Genomic DNA, 21,418 nt, shown 5'->3' on the forward strand with positions numbered 1-21,418 from the left:
TTTTTAATTTCGCCTAGCTACACTTTGGCTGGTCACAACCCACAACCAAAAAGTGGAAATATGGGGTCATCAAACCATGTGCGACATCACTATCACAAGTTAACAACATCCTTGTAGGTTTTTGCTACTGCTTTCTACTGGTAGGAAGGAGCCTTAATAGGCCTTGTTCATGCACCAAAAGTAAACAAAAAGGGCTCACTCCACTTGGATTTCCTGGTAACAACTAGAAAATAAGTATATTCATGTCGTAAAAAAAAAATGTATATTCATGTACAATTAACAGAAATTTAGGGTAAGTTCTTTTGAAGGGTAACATTTTGTCCCTCCTTTCACTTTTTCATTGTTAGTTAAGAGTCAATCATTGATTTGAAAATTAAACATAAAGTCAAGTTTATGATATATGATTCATAAGAAAGGACATTTTTTATAATTTTAACAAAAGAATAATAATATTTCTTATGTATCTCTAGAGAAAACTTGTTTATTAGTCCCTAACAATTAGTTACAACAATATACAAAGTACTTTGTATTATGATATCATAAGAGAAGAGGTACATATAGATTTCTTTTAGGTTCTCTATTTTTGAAAATTTAAGCTCATTGGCTAGAAGTTTTACCTTATTATGTTCATAAAACAATAAGTTGAGATGAGTTTAGACAAGTTCATAACAAATGTTTTTTACGGTATAAATGTGTGTAATATCGTATAATACTCCATAGTAGAATAGTTTTATTGTTTTGAAATTGAAAGTGAAAAGTCTTATCATTGGACACACTATAAATTTGTGGGTCTGAGGAAGTGCACCACAGTAGACCAGCATTTCTACCTGCTACCAGCCTACCCTCATCCTATTCAACCCAACGTCTCTCTTTCTCTTCCACTTTGACTAATTTGCATGAGTTTCCTACCAAAAAAAAAAAAAAAAAAAAACGCAATGGTGATGAGAATGCTCCTAGTCTTGCAGTTACTAATTTTAGGAATTGGGAATGGTGTGATCATAATCGAGTCGACTGACAAAATAACAAGATTACCAGGACAACCTTCAGTAGAATTCCAGCATTACTCTGGTTATGTAACAATTACTGATGATCAAGACGAAATCAACCAAAAAGCTCTGTTTTACTACTTTGTTGAGGCTGAAATTGACCCTCTTACTAAGCCTCTTGTTCTCTGGCTTAATGGAGGACCTGGTTGCTCTTCACTTGGTGTTGGCGCTTTCTCTGAAAATGGTCCTTTTCGGCCTACAGGAAATCGCCTCGTTACTAATCAGTATAGCTGGAACAAAGGTTCTTTTTCCTTTCATCCTTGTCAAATTTATGTCCTGGATTTCCTGCATTATTTGTTGATAGTTTAACTTCCTGATATTTTTGCAGAAGCAAATATGCTGTATTTAGGATCTCCTGCATTATTTGTTAACAGTTTAAGTTGCTGATATTTTTGCAGAAGCAAATATGCTGTATTTAGAAACTCCTGCAGGAGTTGGTTTCTCATATTCAACTAATCTTTCCTTTTATCAAACTGCAAATGATCATATTACAGGTTTTTATCTTCCATTTTTATGACATTTTGCTTCATCTAAATTAAGTTCGTTGCATTGAAATTTATGAAGAATGAATATTCAAGTATCTAAATCGGATTCTTCTCCGGGTCTCGCTCTCGCCCCACGCACTACTATTAAACTTTTAAACACAGTGGTGAATGAGGAATCTTATCTGCAACACCCTTTGTTAATTTTTGCCTTTTTCAAGCTTTGTCCACTTCAATACTTTATGGCTTCGTTTTCTTCTTCTTTACCTTTTCTGCGTTTTCCCTTTTTCTTTTTCTTTGTGTATTTTTCCGTTTGGAAAAAGAAAAGACTTCATGATTGACATATTTTCCATCACTGCTTCTTTTGCTTTTTTGGTTTCTTTTACTCAAAAATTAAAGCCAGGGACAATCTCGCGTTTCTGCAAAAATGGTTTCTCAAGTTCCCACAATATCAGAACAAAAGCTTATTCATTACTGGGGAAAGCTATGCCGGTAACTCTCTTTTTTTTTTTTTTTTTTTTTTTTTTTTTTTTTTTTTTATAGCAGAACTAATCTTAATTCGCACTCACTTTATCCGAAATTAGTTTTACATTGTGACAAATACTTCCGGATGATAATGTAAACTGCAATTTTGATAAGTCAATAACACAAGTCTATTATTTGAACTCTTGATGCACACTAAATAAACAGGTCATTATGTTCCCCAACTAGCTGAACTTATGCTTCAATACAACAAGGACAGACTATTCAACTTAAAAGGAATTGCAGTGAGTAGCAACATCACATATTTCTTTTAAATATTGTTTGGTTTTTGTTGTAGTTTTTCTACTGACATAGTTGCCATGGTTTATTATTGATGAAAACATCTTAACATTATTTTATATCTCCATTCTCAATTGCAGTTGGGTAATCCAGTTCTAGAGTTCACAACTGATTTCAATTCACGGGCAGAGTTTTTCTGGTCTCATGGATTGATATCTGATTCCACCTACAATGTATTTACTTCGGCTTGCAACTATTCACGTTATGTGGGGGAATACTACCGAGGATTTGTGTCACCAATGTGTTCTAAGGTGATGAGCTTGGTGAGCCGAGAAACAAGCAGATTTGTTGATAAATATGATGTTACCCTGGATGTTTGCTTGCCATCTATATTCTCCCAATCCAAATTCCTTACTCCCCATGTGAGTTTGAATATCATTAGTTACTTATTTTATATTTTTTTCAGCTGAAAGTTTTGTCTCAATCTTTTCATGCATACCGCAGCAAGATGGTGAGACAATAGACGTTTGTGTGGAGGATGAAACATTGAAATACTTGAATCGGCAAAATGTGCAAAAGGCCATGCATGCTCGTCTTGTAGGAGTCAATTCATGGACTGTTTGTAGCAAGTAATACTTTCTCATCATTTATACTAAATTTAATTTGAATTTGTATACAACTATACTAGTAGGATTGGAAATACCAAAGACTAATTTCTTGTTGAGGAGAAGAACCTCTGTATTTAACTTTAGCACTTTACTGATGTTAATTTATGTGTCTTGAACTCTTAATGTATGATTTTGATATGCATGCTTGCTGACATGCTTAACAAATAGAATCCTGGATTATGAGCTACTTGACCTGGAGCAACCTACTATACATATTCTAGGCGATCTCATCAAGGCTGGAATTCCTGTACTGATTTACAGGTATACTACTTTTCTGTTTATGTCAGTGATAATGTCTTGTGTTTGAGTTTTAATTTTCCCATGACGACATCTTTCCTTTAACCTTTGCGGTCATAGTGGAGATCAAGATTCGGTAATTCCTCTAACTGGGAGTAGAACACTAGTTAAACGGCTGGCTGATGAGCTAAAACTGAACACAACTGTACCATACAGAGTCTGGTTTGTGGGGATGCAGGTCAGGTTTCAGACTGAAGAATTTTTTAACTCTACAAGAGGTTAACAACTAATGAACTAAACTTTGGATATACTTATGAAAACTGTCTTCAATTTGTAGGTTGGTGGTTGGACAGAAGTGCATGGAGATGTCCTATCTTTTGCCACAATACGAGGAGCATCTCATGAAGCTCCATTTTCTCAGCCAGAGAGGTCACTTGTGCTGTTTAAATCTTTTCTGGAGGGTAAGCCTCTTCCTGAAGTATTCTGATCTACTTGAATGAGTAAGCACAGGAAACAGAAAACATAAGTGTAACTAGGGGATTTTAAGTATAAGCTTTTGTGAATTCCGTATTCAGTAAGAAAGGCCAGTTTTTCTTTTCTGCATAATGTCGAATGAAAGTCATGTTAGTCAGCTTTTTATTAAGATAAGACGCACAATAGATCTGCAACCAAGATAATTCTTACACAGACAAGGTGCATTTCAATGAGAAATGACCAGAGGATCTTCAACATTCATATTCAAACAGTTGAATTCCAAAGCCAGTATCGGTTTTGATAACATCACAGAAAGACTTAAACATCTTATTTCTGAGGTATCTTCCACAGCTTGAAGTGCAGAATCTGAATTCTGGTCTACAGCAGCCTGATGTTCAGTCCTGTGATCAGTAGTAGGAGATGGCCTGGATATCTGAAGTGGCTGTACTACACGCACCCTGTACTTACAAAGATTTTTTCTTAGGAAAAAATAAGACAAACAAATAAAAGACTATTCATTCAAGTTGAAGGGAAGTCTTTGAAATTATTTTTTGTGTAGGTTAATCATTCATTAGTACTACCTTAGATACTAACAATTTCAATTGGCTGGCGCTTTATTATATATGAAACTCATTATGAAAGGCAGGCATTGTAGGAAGATGCAAACCTGCAATCCATTTGGCAAGAGTACTTGAGAAGGTTGGGATTATGTTCTGTACGTCCACTACAAAATCAGCAGATGAAACCTTTAGACATTAAACTTCAACATATAAAGGTGGAACTGATATTCTGGATGATTTACCTAAAGCTTGGAAGTGACAAGTTGATGAACGGACCCAACCATGCTTTGGAATTCTCCTCAGGCACTAAGTAGACCAAAAAAACACAAACAAAAGGTGAACAATCAAAACAATTATCACACCACAGTTGACAGAGAATTAACAACCAGCTCTACCAGCTATAGAAGGAAATGAGAGAAAATAATTACTACTTTTCTTTTGCAAACATGAATTCTTAGAATTTATCACACAAGTCTGAACTGAATACTTCACAAGACCAACATGCCCGTAAACTATCTCCCAGAGATTGTTAATTGGGGTCTTTAAGCCTTTGAAACATCATATACCCTAGACCAGCCAGCCCGAACACAGAGATATCTTAGAAGAAAAGGCATATCATTCACATAATATTCATGACATAGTAGCATACATGAATAATGCTAGGTTCATAACTGCATTAGCTGAAAATTCAGGCAAAGTAATGACCATATAGCCTAGTTAACTCTAGGCAGCTCTAAGATCTAAAAAATGTCAAGTTGATGCAAGGTAAAGCATCAGGAACATTGATTAGCATCATATTCTAACATTTACCGACAAAAACTCCACTGATCAAATGGCACCAAACTCACCAGAACTTACGAGGTTGATACTGAACTTCTCAGCTGTAGCTGCTGAGCCACTTATTTCAGTTACTTCAGTATCCAAATAAATCCTTGAACTGGGCTTGGCATGACCTAAACCAATCATATTTAGGAAGCGATTGGCTCTGCTTTGCTCTGTCCTTGCATCTGATGTGAGTTTCTGCTCTGGACAGCAAGGAAGCTATGTAAGATAGAATTGATTATAGTACAGTATCTATAACAAGAAGCCATATTCAAATTTCTGCATATTCATAACATTGGTGTGTTGATTACTAGTTTTCTAAACATTCAGTTACTGATGGCTCAATGGACCGGGTTTATAACCGCAGCTTAGAAGACTTTCCAGAGAGAATACGCAGCATTTGACAATTAACATAAATGTTTAGCTGAACCCACCTTTGTAAACCTAGCAACATGGCTTGGAAGTCCCACTTCCTACAAGGTTGAACATTATAAGTAAAGTAGTCGCCAAAACAGAAACGAACTTGCATACATTAAAAAAAAAAAAGGCTCTCCTTTGCTTGCAGGAAATTATGCTTGGTATCAAGTTGGCGATCCCCTACCTTTCGTCCATGAAGGCATGCCTCGTTGCTGTTAACAAGAACCTTGGATGCCCATCTGTTTGACCAATATCCAAAAAAAGAATTAAAGTCTCAGTATATACCATGTAAGCATGAATTTATTGAACATACTGATTACTACCAAGTACCAACTCTTTTGACTCAATCTGATATTGTAAATTCTGAAAGTTCCAGAAAAAAATGAAATAAAAAATAAGGCTTCAATCTTATTCAATCATGTTCTTTCCCCCAACTATCTTATCTTTATATCGTTACATAGGTTTCATAAAATTAGAGATACTACTTACTAGTTAATGAAAATAATTAGTAGTAACTTTTCTTTTGGTTTGCAACAGTTAGCACATCATGCTGACTGTCTAGATTAATTAAACAATAATTAAGCAAGAAAAGATGGAATTAGAAAGAAACATACGCGCAAGATGTCGGTGGGTTCCAAACAATTCCCGCAATCACCACTAACTGGAACAAACCACAAAGTACCCAAAAAAGAGCAAAAGAATAAGAAACAGTAGCACTATTCATCCAAAAGATTGCACTTTCCAGATATAAAAAGAGTTCAAAATGTAATAGTTGTTATGTTATTAGAGTAATGAATGAATTTTACAATAGTCTAGTATGTTTTGAGTGGAAATGTAGGCACCTCATCAAAGACTCCAGCAGGACTATGATCATAGTTAGCAAGAAAGAATCCACCAAGTGTATATCTGTACAGTCCAAAGTAAAGTTTGTTATCAAAGTAGAATACCCAAATGATTAGCAAAGAACCAAAACAAATTTCCACTAAAAAAAGGAACTATACCCAAAAGCTTCAACTAATCTGAACTCTTTGGGAATGAGAGCTCGGGCGACATCGGCCTTGACTAAATGGAATTGATACAGAGCCCTGCAAATTAAAACAGAAACCCATAAAAACCATTCAATCTTAAAGTTTAAAAACACCAAAAAAAAAAAAAGAAAAAAAAAAGGAAGATTATATTGAATAAGAAGAAAAGATAAAGAACTGGGAAACTGGCCTGCCTGTGAATCTCCAAGGGGGTTTTCCATAAGAAGTGCAAGATTTAGCTTCCACAGCAGCTTCCATTTTTCAAGTTTCTGCTTTCTTTGAAATTCAGCTCAATTTATTTGTTTTCTGTAAAGTTGGCTTTTCAGCAACTATTGTAATAGTAGTAGTATTAGTCCATAGTTTTGCAAACCGAATGAATGAATGATACAACAAACCAAGGCGGCGGTGAGGTCACTGAGGAGACATCCAGCTAATTAGATGGATTCTGGACTATCTATAAATAGCAAGCAGCAGCCTTTTTGTCTTTTTAATATAGCAAGTTGGTTATGATATGATGATACTATAAACTCAGATATTTTAATATACTATATACAAATATACCATACATCATAATTCATGGAATCATGAAAAAATGAAAACACTGATACAATTAACAAAAGTAAATGTAATGTAAAATACTACTGTAAAATGTAATGCTCTAAAGTATTTAAATGGAAGAAATAAATAATACAGACTTACATTTGATTGGAGGGTCCAATTGATGAGCAACTTCAATGAAATGGTGGAGGTGAAAGAAGAGAGAGTGTTTAAGAAGATGAAGAAGAATAGATGACAAGGAGTGACGTCAGCAGATTGATGGAGATCGGAGTTTATCTTTTTAATTTTATATATTAAAGGAAGGAGAGTACTCTGGTGAAATTCATTGGTTGGTTGCCTGTTGTTTATTTTAATATGGATAGACTTCCCTTTTACTATGTCTTTATCCTCAGTCTGAAGCTGATAAGAGTGGTACTACTAGAGATTAAACATTAAACTAGTACCAAACTCATTAACCATACAAAACATAAACACCCAGATCCAACCACCTTTTTTATTCTAATTTGGCGCCAACTGCCTTCCCCACTTCTCTTTCTTATGATACTTCTTCTTCTCGTGCTAAGACACAAGATGTATCATTTGGAAAGAAAGCTAAACTTGATTTACATAGGGGTTATTATCAAAATTCAAAAGGGTGTGAATATAATTTTGATAAGCAGTGAACGAGTATGTACATATTTAAAGTTATGAGAGGGAGACCTCTTGGTGCAGTGGTATAAGAGGTTGCCTCGTATCCTTGAGGTGCGAGGTTCGATCCTCACTAGCGACAAATCTCACCCTCTACCCTTTTAGGGCATTGTCAGCTTGGTTTATTGTGATAGGAGACGATAATATCTAGATAAAATGACGAATTTAAGGGAAACCACTAATAGAAAAATCGACTTTTACCCCTCAAAAAGGGTTCAATTTTATGTACAACCGGAGCAATTTTAGTGTAAAAATTTGATAGGGCCAAAAAAACATTGAAGACACTCCAGTTCAATAAAAAACCGAGTTTGTGTATAAAAAAAAAAAAAAAAAAAATCGGAGTGTTAAGTATTTTTAAAACTGTAGCAGACTTCGCAGTATTTGGTTCTTACTGTACTCTGGTTTTAATTTCACTGGAGCCTTTTGAAGATTTCCGCCCAAAAAAAAGAAGCCAAGATTTGTGTTATTTTACGACGCTTTCCCCCTTCTTCGTCGTGCTCTCCTTTACACTGACGCTGCTGACACTTAGCGTCGGCACCGACCCGTCCTCTTCCTCCCCCTCATTGAATTTTATGGAAATTGCAATTTCCCCTTAAAATTCTGGATTCGAAACAACAATTTTCCTCAAAATTTCTGGAATTCACCTCATCTTTACATTACTGAGCTTCAATACAAATAATTTCCACCAGTTAGGGTTCCGCTAGAGGAGAAGCCGCGCGGTTAGGGTTCCGGTTGTGAATTTTCTCTCCTCTTAGATTATTAAGCGATTATCACGGTAATTTTCATTCAATGCCATTTTATTCAAGTGTCTGTTTTTAATTTATATTGTTAGGTACTTGAATTTGTTTCAATTTTTAATTTATGTTATTACTAAAATAAAGATTTTTTTTAGATACTTAAAACTAAATTTAGTTATATGCTTATTCGGGAGGATGAACTGTTAAATTAAGTTATATGTTCATTCAGTGTTTCGTCTTAAGGATCATGAGAACGCTAATTGCAGTTGTGGTTGTGGTGCTTAACTTCGCCTCTATATATAAAATTGTATATTAGCCAGAATTCTAATGGCATTCCATTCACTGCCATGGATAAATCTCATTTTCATTATCTTTGTATGTATAAGTGGGGTTGGCTGCATGAACCAAATTTGACCATTCCGTGTAGTCATCGAATAAAATCTTCCTCCTCCATCCCTTATGATCCGATGCCTCATCCTCATGCAAATCTGCAAAAGACAGAGAACCAAAAGATGCTCACTTGAGTTTTTGCTCATTGGTTACGTTATACAAACCATTATGTTTTCATGGTAAGAGCCAAGGGTGGCAAGAGAGTTAAAGAGGTTTCATCTTATTTCTTTGAAGAAAAGGACCAATGGTCAGAGTTCCAGGCTGACTTGAGTGCTATAGCTTGTACTGTGGCCATGTTGCTCTCTCGCTTATTATTATTGACCGGAATAATCTCTAACTGATTTGTGGCTTTGTAAAAGCTGCTTTTAAAAATTATTAGTTATATTAGTTAATACTTGCATTTATTCTGCAATAAATGCTTGTAATTGCTCATTTGTTTGTATAATAAGTATAAAAACTACTTATTTGGGTCTTATCTCAGAATAGAACCTCTGGTGTGTAAAGAATATATCAGCAAACGCCCTGTCATAATTCCCTATCACAAAGGAGGCAAGCGATTGCATATTGGACTTCAGGTGTGGCTTTCAGAAAGCATTATTGCCTGAATGCTAAATTGGTTAGAATCCAAGAAATTTGGTGATTAGAAATGGATAATGGAGAGTCATCGCAACGAATTTCAGATGAAGAGTCCTCATATTCGATTCCCCGAGGAGCTCCCATCTTTGTACATGACTTTGTAAGCCCCCTCACTAGGGTTTCTGTTTTTGAGTCCGATGTTTTCCATGAATTGGAGAATTTGAAGGCTGAATTAGTCTCTGATTCTACTGATTTCGAAGATGAAGATATTTCGTAAGTCACTTTTTGTTTTTCCACCTCTTTAGCTCCTTTACACTGATTTTTCTGTTACCGTTGCCGTTGAATTTAGCTGTCAATTTTCTGTCTCAGGGTGGGTCAACTTAAATTATACAGTGATGAGGAGTTAGTTGCTGAGGCTATGAGGATTGCTTTTCAGGTATGGTATCAATTTTTTTTTTTTTTTTTTTTTTGAATTTAATTTTCTGTTGTGGTTCTTAAATCATCTTGTTGCATTTTATTTCTGTAGGATGACGGGGAGGATAAAACTTCTTCAGACTTGGAAAAAGACCCATGCAGCTCAGGGTTAGTAAATTTAAAATTTTAAAGATATGATCTTTGAGAATTAGAAAAATTGTACTGTATTTGGAAATTCCTTGCCTCTTTCTGAATATATAACGCGCATATTGGGATTTCAATTTGGTTTGATACTATGATTAAAGTTTGATGAACCCATTTCCATAAGGACCTTATTTGGTGATTAAGAGAGGGGCAAGATAGACATATTAGTTGTTTTAATACACAATTACTATCTGATTGACTGATCAATTGAATAAAAATTACTAGGCTATAAATTGGCGGATCATATTTGAGATTTTTGCTTGAGCTTGCAAAACTTATGGTTTATTAGACTTTTGACTGTCTTGTTTTTCAGGGCTGAAGAGTATCAAACAATGTTGGATGCTGATACATCAGCTTCCTGTGAGTCCTTTAATGGCTCTTCATCTGACACAAGTTACTGTGGAAAAAAAGATGGTACTAATGTGAAGAAGAGGAAGAGAAATGCTAAAAATAAAGCCGGCTCAAAGAATGGGAGGACGAAGAAAATGATTGATCGTGATAAGAAAAAACACAATGTATTGTTCTCCCTTCGTATTATTATTCCCTGTGTTGTAGTATATACTTTGAAAGTTTCTCCTTTCTTAGGAACTAATGCCTTATTCCCTCTTCCAAGCTTGGGATTTAGAAGACCCATCCAACATTTTGTGAAAAAAGGGTCACATGAACTACATTTAAGATTCTAATTTCAACTTGCAATTTTTGTAAGGCGAACAATTTTAAAGATTTGTTTCATTCCTTTGGTGTGGTATATAGGGATTAATGATGGAAGGCACTGCTGCCTAAACTATAACAAAAGCCTGTATAAATTTAAAAAACAATTTTTGTGTATTTTGGCTTCATCGTTGAATAATGATTCAAACATTAAGCTTATAGGAACTCTTTTTTTCTTTCTTCCTTTTTTTTTTTTTTTTTTTTTTTTTCATATCATTTTCTGCTAGAGTTTTTTCTTAAATGAAAATTGACCTATCTAGATCATTTTGTTTGAAGGGCAAGACCTGCAGAATGTAGCTTCCTTATTTTTCCTGGTGTATAAATTTTATTGTGAAGTTTTCTATTGAATCCATCTTGACCCTTAGATTCATGTGGAATTGTTTTTGCAGGACTTGTATCTTGAGAAAGTGGAGCATCTTGCAAAAATCAGGCAGAAGCAGGAAGAGGAAAAGGCATCAGTGAAACTCCATTCATTGAAGTTATTTCTGGATCTATTTGAAACTCTCTTCTGATAGAACTTTCTTTTATCTGTTGAGTTCTTTCTTGTTTCTTATCTTTTGTTTTCTGTTTGTCGGTGAAATATCAGTTGTGAGAAAGATAACACCACTGCTCTATCATCTGGAAACATTGAAACTCTGAAATATCTCGACTCATCTGGCTGTTTTACCAAGGTGTGTGCTTTCCTTGAATCTATTTGATTACTGATGTTACTTTACTCTCTCCAAGTCACTCTGCTGTCTAGTCAAGGTTTGCTTCCAAAAAGTTCTTACATAGCTGATGAATTTGTTGGTTGCTCTGATCTGACGGTCTTTGCACTGCCTCCTATTTTCAACTTTTTATTCCATTAGTGTTGTTTGCGCTGGGAATTGGGGGAACTCTAATATGCTCTTATAATAACAACACTGCAATGAAATATGTGAGAGCTGATGCATCTCACTTGGCTTTGTTTCTATACCATTGAATGGAGTGAGGAGTTGACAGTATAACTTTAATTTATGATATCCTTAAGAGTGAGCTAACAACAGTGAGCTGATGCATCTCACTTGCCCTCCTTTTTCCTTTTCTATTGTACTCCTATTGTTTCATCTTAAATTTCATTCATTGTGATCCCAGAGAAATTAAACCATCTGAACTGCAGGGATAGTGAGCTTTGCTGAGAAGACTCAGAATTTTTTTAGAATGTGGGGAAAGTAGGTGGGTGTGAATTAGCAAACAACCCCCACCCCTAGTGAATAAATTCCTGTGTCCTCAAAGAGAAGGAGAGACAAAGAATGAATATCCACAAGACACAAAGATTGTACCACCGCATCATTAGCCTACAGACCACCAACTCCATACATAAAGTTTTTTTTTGAAAAAAAAGCATAATTTTATTTTATAAGCTTATAATCAAACAAGTGGAAATCTGAAGATTTTCATATATTTCTGAAGTTTATAGTTTTACTTTTATTCCTTTTTCCAACATTAAATGAAACACATTGTTTATTACAATCGATTGGTAGCCCCATGAATTCCGCTAGTGGGTTTTCCACTGCTAGTCCTAAGCCTGGATAAAGGAGGGGGGTTGCAGTAGGCCAGTGACGCCAGTGTAAAACTTTGTCACATCGCTTGACATGAGCCACAATGATTGAGAGTAGTACTAGGATGGATGACCTCCTGGGAAGTGTTCATGTTGGTTCATGTAACCGACCCCACTTATGGGATTATGGCGTTCAAGCAGAAGAAGAAGAAGAAGAAGAAGAAGAAGAAGAAGAAGAAGAAGAAGAAGAAGAAGCAGAAGAAGAAGAAGAATCTGTGCTTTATCATAACAAACATTCCTGGAAAAAGGTATGGGTGTCTACATTCATTCAGCTAGGATTATATTTCAGTGTTTTAACTTGCTGATGTCTGTTACTTTATGATATATTTTCATTACATCAAATTAACCTGTAGAAGATCCTTGGATCTTATACAAGTATGCTCTTTTTTGATGTATGGAGTAGGTGGTCTGTAGGCTATTGATCTAGTGGTACAATCAGTCTTTGTGTCTTGTGTATATTCATTCTTTGTCTCTCCTCTTTGCAGACACAGGAATTTCTGGTCCTTGGAAATCAAACCTTGACTGAGCTGAGGGATAAGATTCGTTGTTTGACGGATATGGTTATGCAAAAAGCAGATACATATGATCCTTCTGGATATTTCCTCATAGAGGTAAGTCATGGGTTCTTTTGTTCATTTTATCCATATGGTGCCTGATTACTATATTTAACCAAACTTTCCTGTTGCTATAGGAGGTTTTCTGCAACGACACAAGGAACCCTTCTGCTATCAACTATAGTGAGCCAATTTTTGATTGGCTTAAGAATAGCAAGAAAGAGGCACTTGCAAAATGGAACTCTATTCTGTCTGGTGTAGGAAAAGGTCGGAAGCTTCCTTTGGACAGCAAGCCAATATCCAAATTGCCTAATTTTAGATCAGTTGACATGCAAAGGACTCGCTTTTGTGACCTGGGATTCCGGCTTGGCTCTGGGTATCTGTACTGTCACCAGGTAAGCCTTAATTTTCTTTTTATCCAATATCATGTGCTTCCTGATTCATGACTACTGAGATTGATTTATGATTAATGTAATTAGCAAAACTGTATGCAGGGAGATTGCAAACATGTTATTGTGATAAGAGACATGAGATTGATTCCCCCAGACGATGTACAAAAGCGAGAAGCTTACCCTTTGCTTGTGTATCAATTGAAATCGGTTTTAAAGAAGTGCTCTGTCTGTCGTATATACAAAGCCACAAAGGTGACGTTGGATGACAAGTTGGCTGGGGAAAACCCTTGTTATTTCTGTGATAACTGTTATTACCTCCTCCATTATTCTGAAGAGTGTACTCTGCTGTATAATACGTTTGAAGTGCACGATTATCTTCAGGATTACTCCTAATTGTGGTCTTCATATTCAGTGTGTAGTTGTATATTCCTTTATTTCATCATATGGTATAAATTTTTGCTTGCCATTTGAATCTAATCACCTGAATTCTGATGATTAGTATTCTGTAATAACTTGTAATGTGCATCTCCATATATCTGCTTATTGTAGTACTTTGTAGTTGAATTCAACACAACGGTATTTTCCTAAAATCGTGTCCTACAAAAGCATGGAGTAATGGAGGAAGTATTAGCAATTGATTGTGATGATGACAATGATTATGTGTTAAGGGGTATAGATCAGTCAATATAACCGGTGAGTAAAGAAATGCAGAATTTACAAATACACTGTTAAGGGGAAATGTTTGGCATACCCATTTTAAGAGCATATTTTTCTATAGTCACAAGTAGGGGTGCTAATTGAGTTGAGCAGCTCTTGAACAACTCTGACTCGACTCGGTAAAAGCTCGGTCAAAACTTGGCTCGAGTTGGCTCGACTCGCATTCGACTAGACTCGAGATTTTAACGAGCACGAGTTGAGCAAGCTCTAACTCGACTCGATAAGCTCGTGAGCAACTCGACAATGTATTTTATTAATATAGAATTTACAAACAAAGTTATTACCATAAACAAATTTGAGACTTAATAAGAGTTAATTTATATTATCAAAAAAGAAAGAGTAAATCTTTAATAATAAATAAAAGAAAACTATATAAAGTGAACAAAAACAATAAAGGCCTATAATTTTAGAAGGGCAAAACTTTAACGAGCAAATTGTGGGTTACTCGACTTGACTCGAAACTTTAACGAGCACGAGTCGAGCAGGTTTTATTGGCTCGAAACATTAACGAGATGAGTTGAGCACATGAAAAAAGTTTTTGAGTCGAGTCGAGCATCCCTTAGCTCGTGATTGACTCGCTCAATTAGCAACCCTACTCACAAGAATGTATGCTGTAATCAATAAGGAGTAGTATAAAAGTTACTTGTGTTAAAGAAACTTGTTTTTGTGTTTCTACCTTCCAAAGGCAACTGGAATTGTTCCATAATAGTGCACCTTTTCAGTTAGTTTCCTTAATCATTGGTACAACCATAAGTAGTATTAAGATAGGTGCTATTAATAAGCATCAAGTTAGATGAACGGGGCTTTGTATTAATAATATTTGAGTTAGCTTTAAGGATATCTTGTTACGGTGTTAAAACATAGAATCATAGGATTTGAACCACATTAAATCTATATGTTAGGCCTTTTTTTAGTTTCTTTTGCAATTTCTATATGTTTTACAAGCATATAACTAGATCTTAAAATAGATTTATCATTTCATTATAAGTGAGTAATTTCTAGTCTGATTATCATTTTTTTTTTGTAGAGAGAGTTCAAAGACAAATGATATAGACAAAAGTTGATCTCACATACCACCCAACACCTTAATCAACTAAGGTCGACACCTCTATTCAACATCACTCACTTGAGATTTTTTTTTCTTCAAAAAAATAAAAATGAGGTGAAAGTGTTTAGAGAGGAAAGGGGTGGTCCGGGTATCCTGTGACCCGAAAGAGGCGGAGACTCGAGGAAGACTCAAACACACAAAAACCCTACTACGCAACGCAATCATATTTTTTCCAACTCCCCATTTTAGTTTGCTCTCCTCGTCCTCCGCATTCCTTTGACTGCTCTCTCTCTCTCTCTCTCTCTCTCTCCTATGCTTTCCAACGCCCCCTGATTTTGAACACAGAGAGAGACAGAAACACACACAAAAACCTCCCCTCATTTCATATTCGTCGACAATCTTTCTTCTTCAATCTCTAATGGCGGCTTCCTTGCATTTCCATGGCGTCAAGGCTGCTGTTACTCCCAAATTCATCCCTTCTAAACCTTCGTTGAAGAACTTGGGTTTCAATTGTTGTCCCCAACAACTTCAATTGATGGGATGTAAATCAATGGCGATTGTCAAGAACACGAAGATGAATCATTCGTTCACAGTTAATTGTTTGAAGGTGGAGGAAGAGAGATATACCCAGCAAAGTAGTTTTGAAGAGCAGAAGACTTTCACGGTTGTTATGAAGTTCGGTGGATCGTCTGTTTCTTCTGCTGAGAGAATGAAGGAGGTTGCTCAGCTTATTCTCAGTTTTCCTGATGAAATTCCTGTTGTTGTCCTTTCTGCCATGGGAAAGACCACTAACAATCTCCTCAATGTATGTTTGCATTTTCTCTCTCCTTCAATCATCTTTCGTTTTTGGATTCATTTTATGTATGTGTTGGGTACATAGGCTGGAGAAAAGGCGGTAAGTTGCGGAGCTTCGAAGGCGTCCGACATCCCGGAGCTCAGCCTTATTAAGGATCTTCATTATAGGTAACCAGAAAACCATAATAATATTTAATAGCTTGTTTGTTATTCCTGTTCAATTCTGAAACTAAATTATTATGTGCCTCAAGGACGGTGGCTGAGCTCGGAATTGACGTTTCTGTTGTATCTTGTAAGCATTTTGTATATGATTCAAGTGTTTCGTATGGATTGTAAACCCTTTCTTTGCCCGTAGTTTTTTTAATTTGGACTCTTTTTTTTTTTTTTTTTTTATCTTCTTCCAAAAGCGCATTTAGAGGAATTAGAGCAGCTTCTCAAGGGTATTGCAATGATGAAGGAGCTCACTCTACGTACCAAGGATTATCTTGTTTCCTTTGGAGAGTGTTTGTCCACCCGAATTTTCGCCGCTTATATGAACAAAATCGGTGCCAAAGCACGCCAAGTATGTTATCAGCTTCAGATTATATGATTATATATATGTGCTGTTTCAACTTTGACAAAGTTATAATTTTTAAAGAACATACATTGTCATCATTGTTAATGGCAGAATGGAAACTCCTAATCATTAGTTTTCTATCTAGATCAAGCTTTCTCCATTACACATCAACTTATATATGATAATCAATCAATCAATCAAAGCCTTAATCCCATAAGTGGAGTCGGCTACATGAACCAAATTTGATTATTCCGTGTAGTTATCCACAAAAATCTTCCTCCTCCATCCCTTACGATCTAATGCTTTATCCTCATGCAAATCCATATACTACATATCCTTTCTAACTCTTTCCAACCAAGTCATTTTCGGTCTCTCTTTCCCTCATTTTAAGCCCTCCATGGTTCCACTCTTCCACTCTTCGAACCGGTGCACCCTCGGGTCTCCGTCTAACATGCCCAAACCAACGGAGACGATTTTCCCTTAGTTTGTTTGCAATGCCTGGACACCTACTTTCTTGCGAATAACCTCATTTCTAATTCTATCTCTTAGAGTGTTCCCGCACATCCACCTTAACATGCGCATTTGTGTAACCTCCATCTTTTTAATGTACTCCTTCTTAGAAGCCCAATATTCTGTACCATAGAGCAACACTGGTCTTATGGCAGTCCTTAAGAATATGACAGCACAATCCTTTGTTGGATTAATGAAAATTTTCACCTTTTAATTACATGTTTGGTGTAAGAAATAGGCACTTTTTGATATAACTCATACTATATAAGGTTGTAAGACAAGTGTGTATGTTCTTAAAACTTATTTTTTTGACAATATAATCAACATCTGTTTATGTCATTACAACCTGATACTGCTGATACTTCTATGGAACTTGACATTATATATGATTTGTCTTGACAAACAAACCTGCAATAAAAAACATTATTTTTTGCCAATTGCAACTGTTGATACCTATTACTTTTGACTGATAGCCTATCTATGATGAATTTTGATTACTGTGTAGTGTGTAATCAAAATGTGCGATCACTTGTATACTGTGATCTCTTTTGGGTCCAGAGCTTTTTACTTTCTTTTGCTCGGTGTTAAATTTTGCTAACTGGGATACTGATTAGAATTTTGCAGTATGATGCATTTGATATTGGGTTTATTACAACTGATGACTTCACCAATGCGGACATTTTGGAAGCAACCTATCCAGCCTTAGCCAAAAGATTTAATGATGATTGGGCTGCTGATCCTGCAATTCCCATTGTCACTGGTTTCCTTGGAAAGGTTTTCTTTGCTGCTCTACTGAAATTTTCTGGGATTCTTTTCTTAGAAATTAGATCATCTGTGTTGTTTCGTTATGGAACTGCTTTTTCAATTTATAGGGTTGCAAGTCTTGTGCTATCACAACACTGGGCAGGGGTGGCAGTGATTTAACTGCTACAACCATCGGCAAAGCACTGGGCTTAAGGGAAATACAGGTTGATCTGTCTTATATTTATGGTTTAATTTTTTGAATTGTATAAGTGATAAACATAGCCTAAAGTTTATGTAAGTTCTCAAAAGGTTGTTCCATTATATATAAAACATTTTTTGCTTGTATTTTCTCAGGTATGGAAAGATGTTGATGGTGTTTTAACTTGTGACCCAACTATTTATCCTCAAGCTCAACCTGTACCATACCTGACATTTGATGAGGCAGCTGAGCTTGCTTATTTTGGGGCACAGGTAAGCACTAACTATTTTTATGTGCTGAGGTTGATTCTTGGTTGCTTAGGATTGGTTAATTTCTGTAAAGAGGAGCTACAAGCCTACAACCCTAGGAAGCTGGGCAAGAATTCACTTGATTATGGTCCTAGTGTTAGAATCCACCTTTCTTTAATCTTTTTCCTAAGGTTTCGTTATGTTTTTGTAGAATCTATAGGCATATTTATTGTGTGCCCCCAGGCCCCAGCCTTATTGTCCTTTAATGGCATGCCTGAATTCCAGAAATTATGAAAGGGGTAATGGTAGATTCTACTCGACTGTTAGTTTAGGGAATAATCTTTCCTTAAGGTTTGGCAACAGGGTGAAGAAGAAAATCCCTTAAATCTTCTTCCGCCTCTGTTGCAAGACCACCACTTCATGGCCATTGACGGCAGCCACCATGATGGTTGGAAAATTGTTACCACATTGAGCAACCCTTCACTGGAAAAATCAAAAGCCCTTAGCTGTCGTTCAACTACTTCAATTGATGGCTCCAATTCAAATCATTCTTTTTAATTTGCCTGGATTGGCAAGGCTTCTCAACTCCATCTGGCAGCTTTGGTGGTGGCCAGCTGCTTCCATCGGGCAGAGAGATACAGAGGCGAAGGAGAGAGAGAAATAGAAGATAGAGAAGGGAGAGTATGATAGAGGAAGAGTCTTGATTGTACAGTAGTAATAATTACTTTGTGGGTGGGGGGGGGGGATGTGGGTAGCTATTAATTTTCTCTAGTTACCCCAAGTCCAATCCAAAGATACAGAAATAATACTCCCTTAATTTTAAACTCATTACACCCATTCGAGGCGTGCACATGTTGCTTGTTGAAAGCATTATTATGTTATTGATGCACAATACTTAGTGGGAATACTTTTTGTTTTTAAAATAAAGCTCTTTAGGGAGTTTAAATTAATGGATGAGATTCAAAGCTTTCTATCTTAGCATATTGTTGTTGATATTGCCTTTTTGTTAAACCTCCCTTCATTTGTTGCTCATTAAAATACTCATTCATGCCGTTGGCCCTCGTTTGTCTCACTTAACGCATCTAAGGGCCTAGATTGACCCTTGTCGTCAATAGGAAAGAGGCAATGTTTGTGCACGATATTTGTGAACATGCACAACCTTGGCTTGCACTCTTGCCTTTTTAGAGCAAGAGTGTGTAAGTGTGTTGTATGATCTTGTGTCAAAACAGTCGGACTGTGACACTTAGCCTTTTTCTAGTTAGATTGCACTCTTTTTTTTTGTGCCAGAGTGCCATCATTTTGATTGTTTCGGTAATAATGTGGTTCATAGATTACAACCTATCTGCCATCTGGCCTTGATGCCCTTAAATTTTTATCCCTTTTTCCCCATGATCTTTCTTTTTTAAGTGTAAGGCTATGGTAGTTAATTATGGATAATGTTTGTTTCTATGTAGGTTTTGCATCCACAATCAATGAGACCTGCTAGGGAGGGGGATGTTCCTGTCAGAGTGAAAAATTCATACAACCCAAAAGCTCCAGGGACACTAATCAACAGGGCTCGTGATATGAGTGAGGTGTGTATAAAATTGAGTTATTCGATGGCTGCAATCCTTTCATGATTGGCATTGACCGCTTCTTCCTCGATGGAATTACAGGTTCTACTTACTAGCATAGTGTTGAAGCGGAATGTTACCATGTTGGATATAGTTAGTACTCGCATGCTTGGTCAATTTGGATTCCTTGCAAAGGTCAGACTACTTTATCTTTTGTACTGCTTCTTCCTTGGCTCGTACAGATTTTTTTTTAACATGGTTTAATCTGGCTCATCGATATGCAGGTCTTTTCAATATTTGAAGATTTGGGGATCTCTGTGGATGTTGTTGCTACTAGTGAAGTGAGTATATCACTGACGTTGGATCCATCTAAGCTTTGGAGCAGAGAACTTATTCAGCAGGCAAGAGTATGGAGTGACATACATTGTTTGATTTGTTTCCCATCGAAACCATAAATATGCATTTTTCCTTTTTTTATGATTGCCTTTTGAAAGTTTATAAGCTTATGGTAGAAAGGGTGATGGAGCTAACTCTATTGTGCTATGGCAGGAACTCGATCGTGTAGTAGAGGAGTTGGAAAATATTGCAGTTGTTAACTTGCTGCAAAACAGATCAATCATATCTCTCATTGGGAATGTACAATATTCGTCTTTAATTCTAGAAAAGGTGTGGTCTTCTACACTTATTATTTGTAATTTACTTATTGCCTTCAGCTCCTTCTCACAAGTGTTGTATTCTCTGCAGGCTTTTCATGTTCTTCGAACCAACAATGTTAATGTCCAGATGATCTCACAAGGGGCTTCTAAGGTTAGTGTCTTTACTTTAAATCATTAAAAGTCCTTGAGACAATGCCCTAGTGTTGGCACTTAACTTGGTACTTTCCAGGTCAACATATCTTTGATAGTAAATGATGATGAAGCTGAAAAATGTGTTAAGGCACTTCATTATGCATTTTTCGAAAGCAACGATGTTCCTGAATTGCATCTCAGTGCTGCAACAATTGGAAACGGCTCAGTAGTTCGCTTAGATAACTGAGATATTTTGGGTTCAGTTCTGCGCACAGCATTCTGTGTTGATTCTTTTTTTTGGCGTACTCAACCTTTCCATGAGGGGAAACCAGCTTTATAGTCCTTGAGCTGCACTTGTTTATGATCCAAGGGAAATTTTCTATATGAACTTTTTATTGGAAGTTGTGCTTTTTCATGGTGTCCAAGCTGTTGTATTTGTATTTGTACTGTAGTTACTTAGAACTTCATTGTTGTTGCAGCCCAAAGGAAGTATTCTTTTGTGGCTCTTTATGCTATTATGGTAATTCTTGTCGATTATGTGTTACGAAGTATTTTTTAAAAATTTGTTAGCTTGTACACGTTGGTAAAGGATAATCTGAACATTTAAGAAAATAATAAACTACTTAATTTCCTAATTGGTAAAGGATAATTTGGCTATATCAATTCACAAATCGTTTTATAAGAAATTTTTATGCAAAATCAACATGTCAAATGGTATATCAACTTACTACGGTAGTACATTATATATAATAATATGCATATGACGAACTTAAATTTTAAAGTATAATTTCAATAATTATTTCGTACATCCGGAAGAACATTACCTTATGAATAAAAGAATATTACCTATAAATAGAAGAATATTACATATAAATAAAAGAACATTGCCTATAAATTAAAGAACATTACATATAAATAAAAGAACATTACTTATAAATAAAAAAATCGTAGTTATAATAATTTAT

The 21,418-nt window shown here is 35.9% G+C and overlaps 4 protein-coding genes across 6 annotated transcripts; 3 read left to right on the top strand and 1 right to left on the bottom strand.

Moving 5' to 3' along the window:
- Positions 1-542: 542 nt before the first annotated feature.
- LOC110711796 (serine carboxypeptidase-like 45) lies at positions 543-3,702 on the top strand. Its single transcript, XM_021890226.1, has 9 exons — positions 543-1,287; positions 1,445-1,540; positions 1,928-2,020; positions 2,219-2,295; positions 2,431-2,712; positions 2,795-2,919; positions 3,127-3,219; positions 3,316-3,433; positions 3,533-3,702. The coding sequence occupies exons 1-9, from the start codon at positions 897-899 to the stop codon at positions 3,680-3,682; spliced, it is 1,425 nt and encodes a 474-aa protein (XP_021745918.1). The 5' UTR covers positions 543-896; the 3' UTR covers positions 3,683-3,702.
- Positions 3,701-7,346, bottom strand: LOC110711804 (protein NEOXANTHIN-DEFICIENT 1-like). 2 transcript variants are annotated; one of them, XM_021890239.1, is made up of 12 exons: positions 7,193-7,346; positions 6,684-6,822; positions 6,470-6,553; positions 6,311-6,374; positions 6,083-6,129; positions 5,653-5,707; positions 5,486-5,524; positions 5,078-5,249; positions 4,472-4,535; positions 4,337-4,393; positions 3,880-4,127; positions 3,701-3,793 (listed from the first exon to the last, which is right to left on the bottom strand). In XM_021890239.1, the coding sequence occupies exons 2-11, from the start codon at positions 6,749-6,751 to the stop codon at positions 3,896-3,898; spliced, it is 882 nt and encodes a 293-aa protein (XP_021745931.1). In that variant the 5' UTR covers positions 6,752-6,822; positions 7,193-7,346; the 3' UTR covers positions 3,701-3,793; positions 3,880-3,895. The 2 variants fall into 2 exon arrangements, with proteins under 2 accessions (XP_021745931.1, XP_021745926.1); XM_021890234.1 differs by lacking the exon at positions 3,701-3,793 and having other exon boundaries at positions 3,804-4,127; positions 7,193-7,345.
- Positions 7,347-8,062: 716 nt separating this feature from the next.
- LOC110714068 (snRNA-activating protein complex subunit-like) lies at positions 8,063-13,875 on the top strand. The gene is made up of 11 exons (XM_021892535.1): positions 8,063-8,513; positions 9,347-9,714; positions 9,811-9,877; positions 9,968-10,023; positions 10,373-10,574; positions 11,160-11,248; positions 11,357-11,460; positions 12,389-12,597; positions 12,835-12,960; positions 13,041-13,298; positions 13,398-13,875. The coding sequence occupies exons 2-11, from the start codon at positions 9,512-9,514 to the stop codon at positions 13,686-13,688; spliced, it is 1,605 nt and encodes a 534-aa protein (XP_021748227.1). The 5' UTR covers positions 8,063-8,513; positions 9,347-9,511; the 3' UTR covers positions 13,689-13,875.
- A 1,384-nt stretch (positions 13,876-15,259) lies between these two features.
- On the top strand, positions 15,260-21,015 carry LOC110711820 (aspartokinase 1, chloroplastic-like). Of its 2 annotated transcripts, none has more exons than XM_021890252.1 (13): positions 15,260-15,865; positions 15,941-16,023; positions 16,107-16,147; positions 16,263-16,417; positions 17,546-17,695; positions 17,794-17,889; positions 18,020-18,136; positions 19,567-19,686; positions 19,768-19,860; positions 19,950-20,072; positions 20,215-20,331; positions 20,410-20,472; positions 20,551-21,015. In XM_021890252.1, the coding sequence occupies exons 1-13, from the start codon at positions 15,479-15,481 to the stop codon at positions 20,698-20,700; spliced, it is 1,695 nt and encodes a 564-aa protein (XP_021745944.1). In that variant the 5' UTR covers positions 15,260-15,478; the 3' UTR covers positions 20,701-21,015. The 2 variants fall into 2 exon arrangements, with proteins under 2 accessions (XP_021745944.1, XP_021745951.1); XM_021890259.1 differs by having other exon boundaries at positions 15,261-15,865; positions 19,950-20,066.
- The last annotated feature ends 403 nt before the right edge of the window (positions 21,016-21,418 follow it).

This window comes from Chenopodium quinoa, unplaced genomic scaffold (genome assembly GCF_001683475.1).
Source record: "Chenopodium quinoa cultivar QQ74 unplaced genomic scaffold, ASM168347v1, whole genome shotgun sequence".
NCBI classification, from domain to species: domain Eukaryota; kingdom Viridiplantae; phylum Streptophyta; class Magnoliopsida; order Caryophyllales; family Amaranthaceae; genus Chenopodium; species Chenopodium quinoa.

Coding starts and splice junctions, on each gene's coding strand:
- LOC110711804 (XM_021890239.1), bottom strand. CDS start 6,751: ATGGAAGCTGCTGTGGAAGCTAAATCTTGCACTTCTTATGGAAAACCC. Junction 6,375..6,469: donor AGATTAGTTGAAGCTTTTGG/GTATAGTTCCTT, acceptor TGGACTGTACAG/ATATACACTTGGTGGATTCT. Junction 4,128..4,336: donor TCTTGCCAAATGGATTGCAG/GTTTGCATCTTC, acceptor TTGTAAGTACAG/GGTGCGTGTAGTACAGCCAC.
- LOC110711796 (XM_021890226.1), top strand. CDS start 897: ATGAGTTTCCTACCAAAAAAAAAAAAAAAAAAAAACGCAATGGTGATG. Junction 1,541..1,927: donor TGCAAATGATCATATTACAG/GTTTTTATCTTC, acceptor CAAAAATTAAAG/CCAGGGACAATCTCGCGTTT. Junction 2,920..3,126: donor TCATGGACTGTTTGTAGCAA/GTAATACTTTCT, acceptor CTTAACAAATAG/AATCCTGGATTATGAGCTAC.
- LOC110714068 (XM_021892535.1), top strand. CDS start 9,512: ATGGATAATGGAGAGTCATCGCAACGAATTTCAGATGAAGAGTCCTCA. Junction 9,715..9,810: donor TTCGAAGATGAAGATATTTC/GTAAGTCACTTT, acceptor TTTCTGTCTCAG/GGTGGGTCAACTTAAATTAT. Junction 11,461..12,388: donor GGTGTGTGCTTTCCTTGAAT/CTATTTGATTAC, acceptor GCTTGACATGAG/CCACAATGATTGAGAGTAGT.
- LOC110711820 (XM_021890252.1), top strand. CDS start 15,479: ATGGCGGCTTCCTTGCATTTCCATGGCGTCAAGGCTGCTGTTACTCCC. Junction 17,696..17,793: donor TCACTGGTTTCCTTGGAAAG/GTTTTCTTTGCT, acceptor TTCAATTTATAG/GGTTGCAAGTCTTGTGCTAT. Junction 20,332..20,409: donor CGTCTTTAATTCTAGAAAAG/GTGTGGTCTTCT, acceptor TATTCTCTGCAG/GCTTTTCATGTTCTTCGAAC.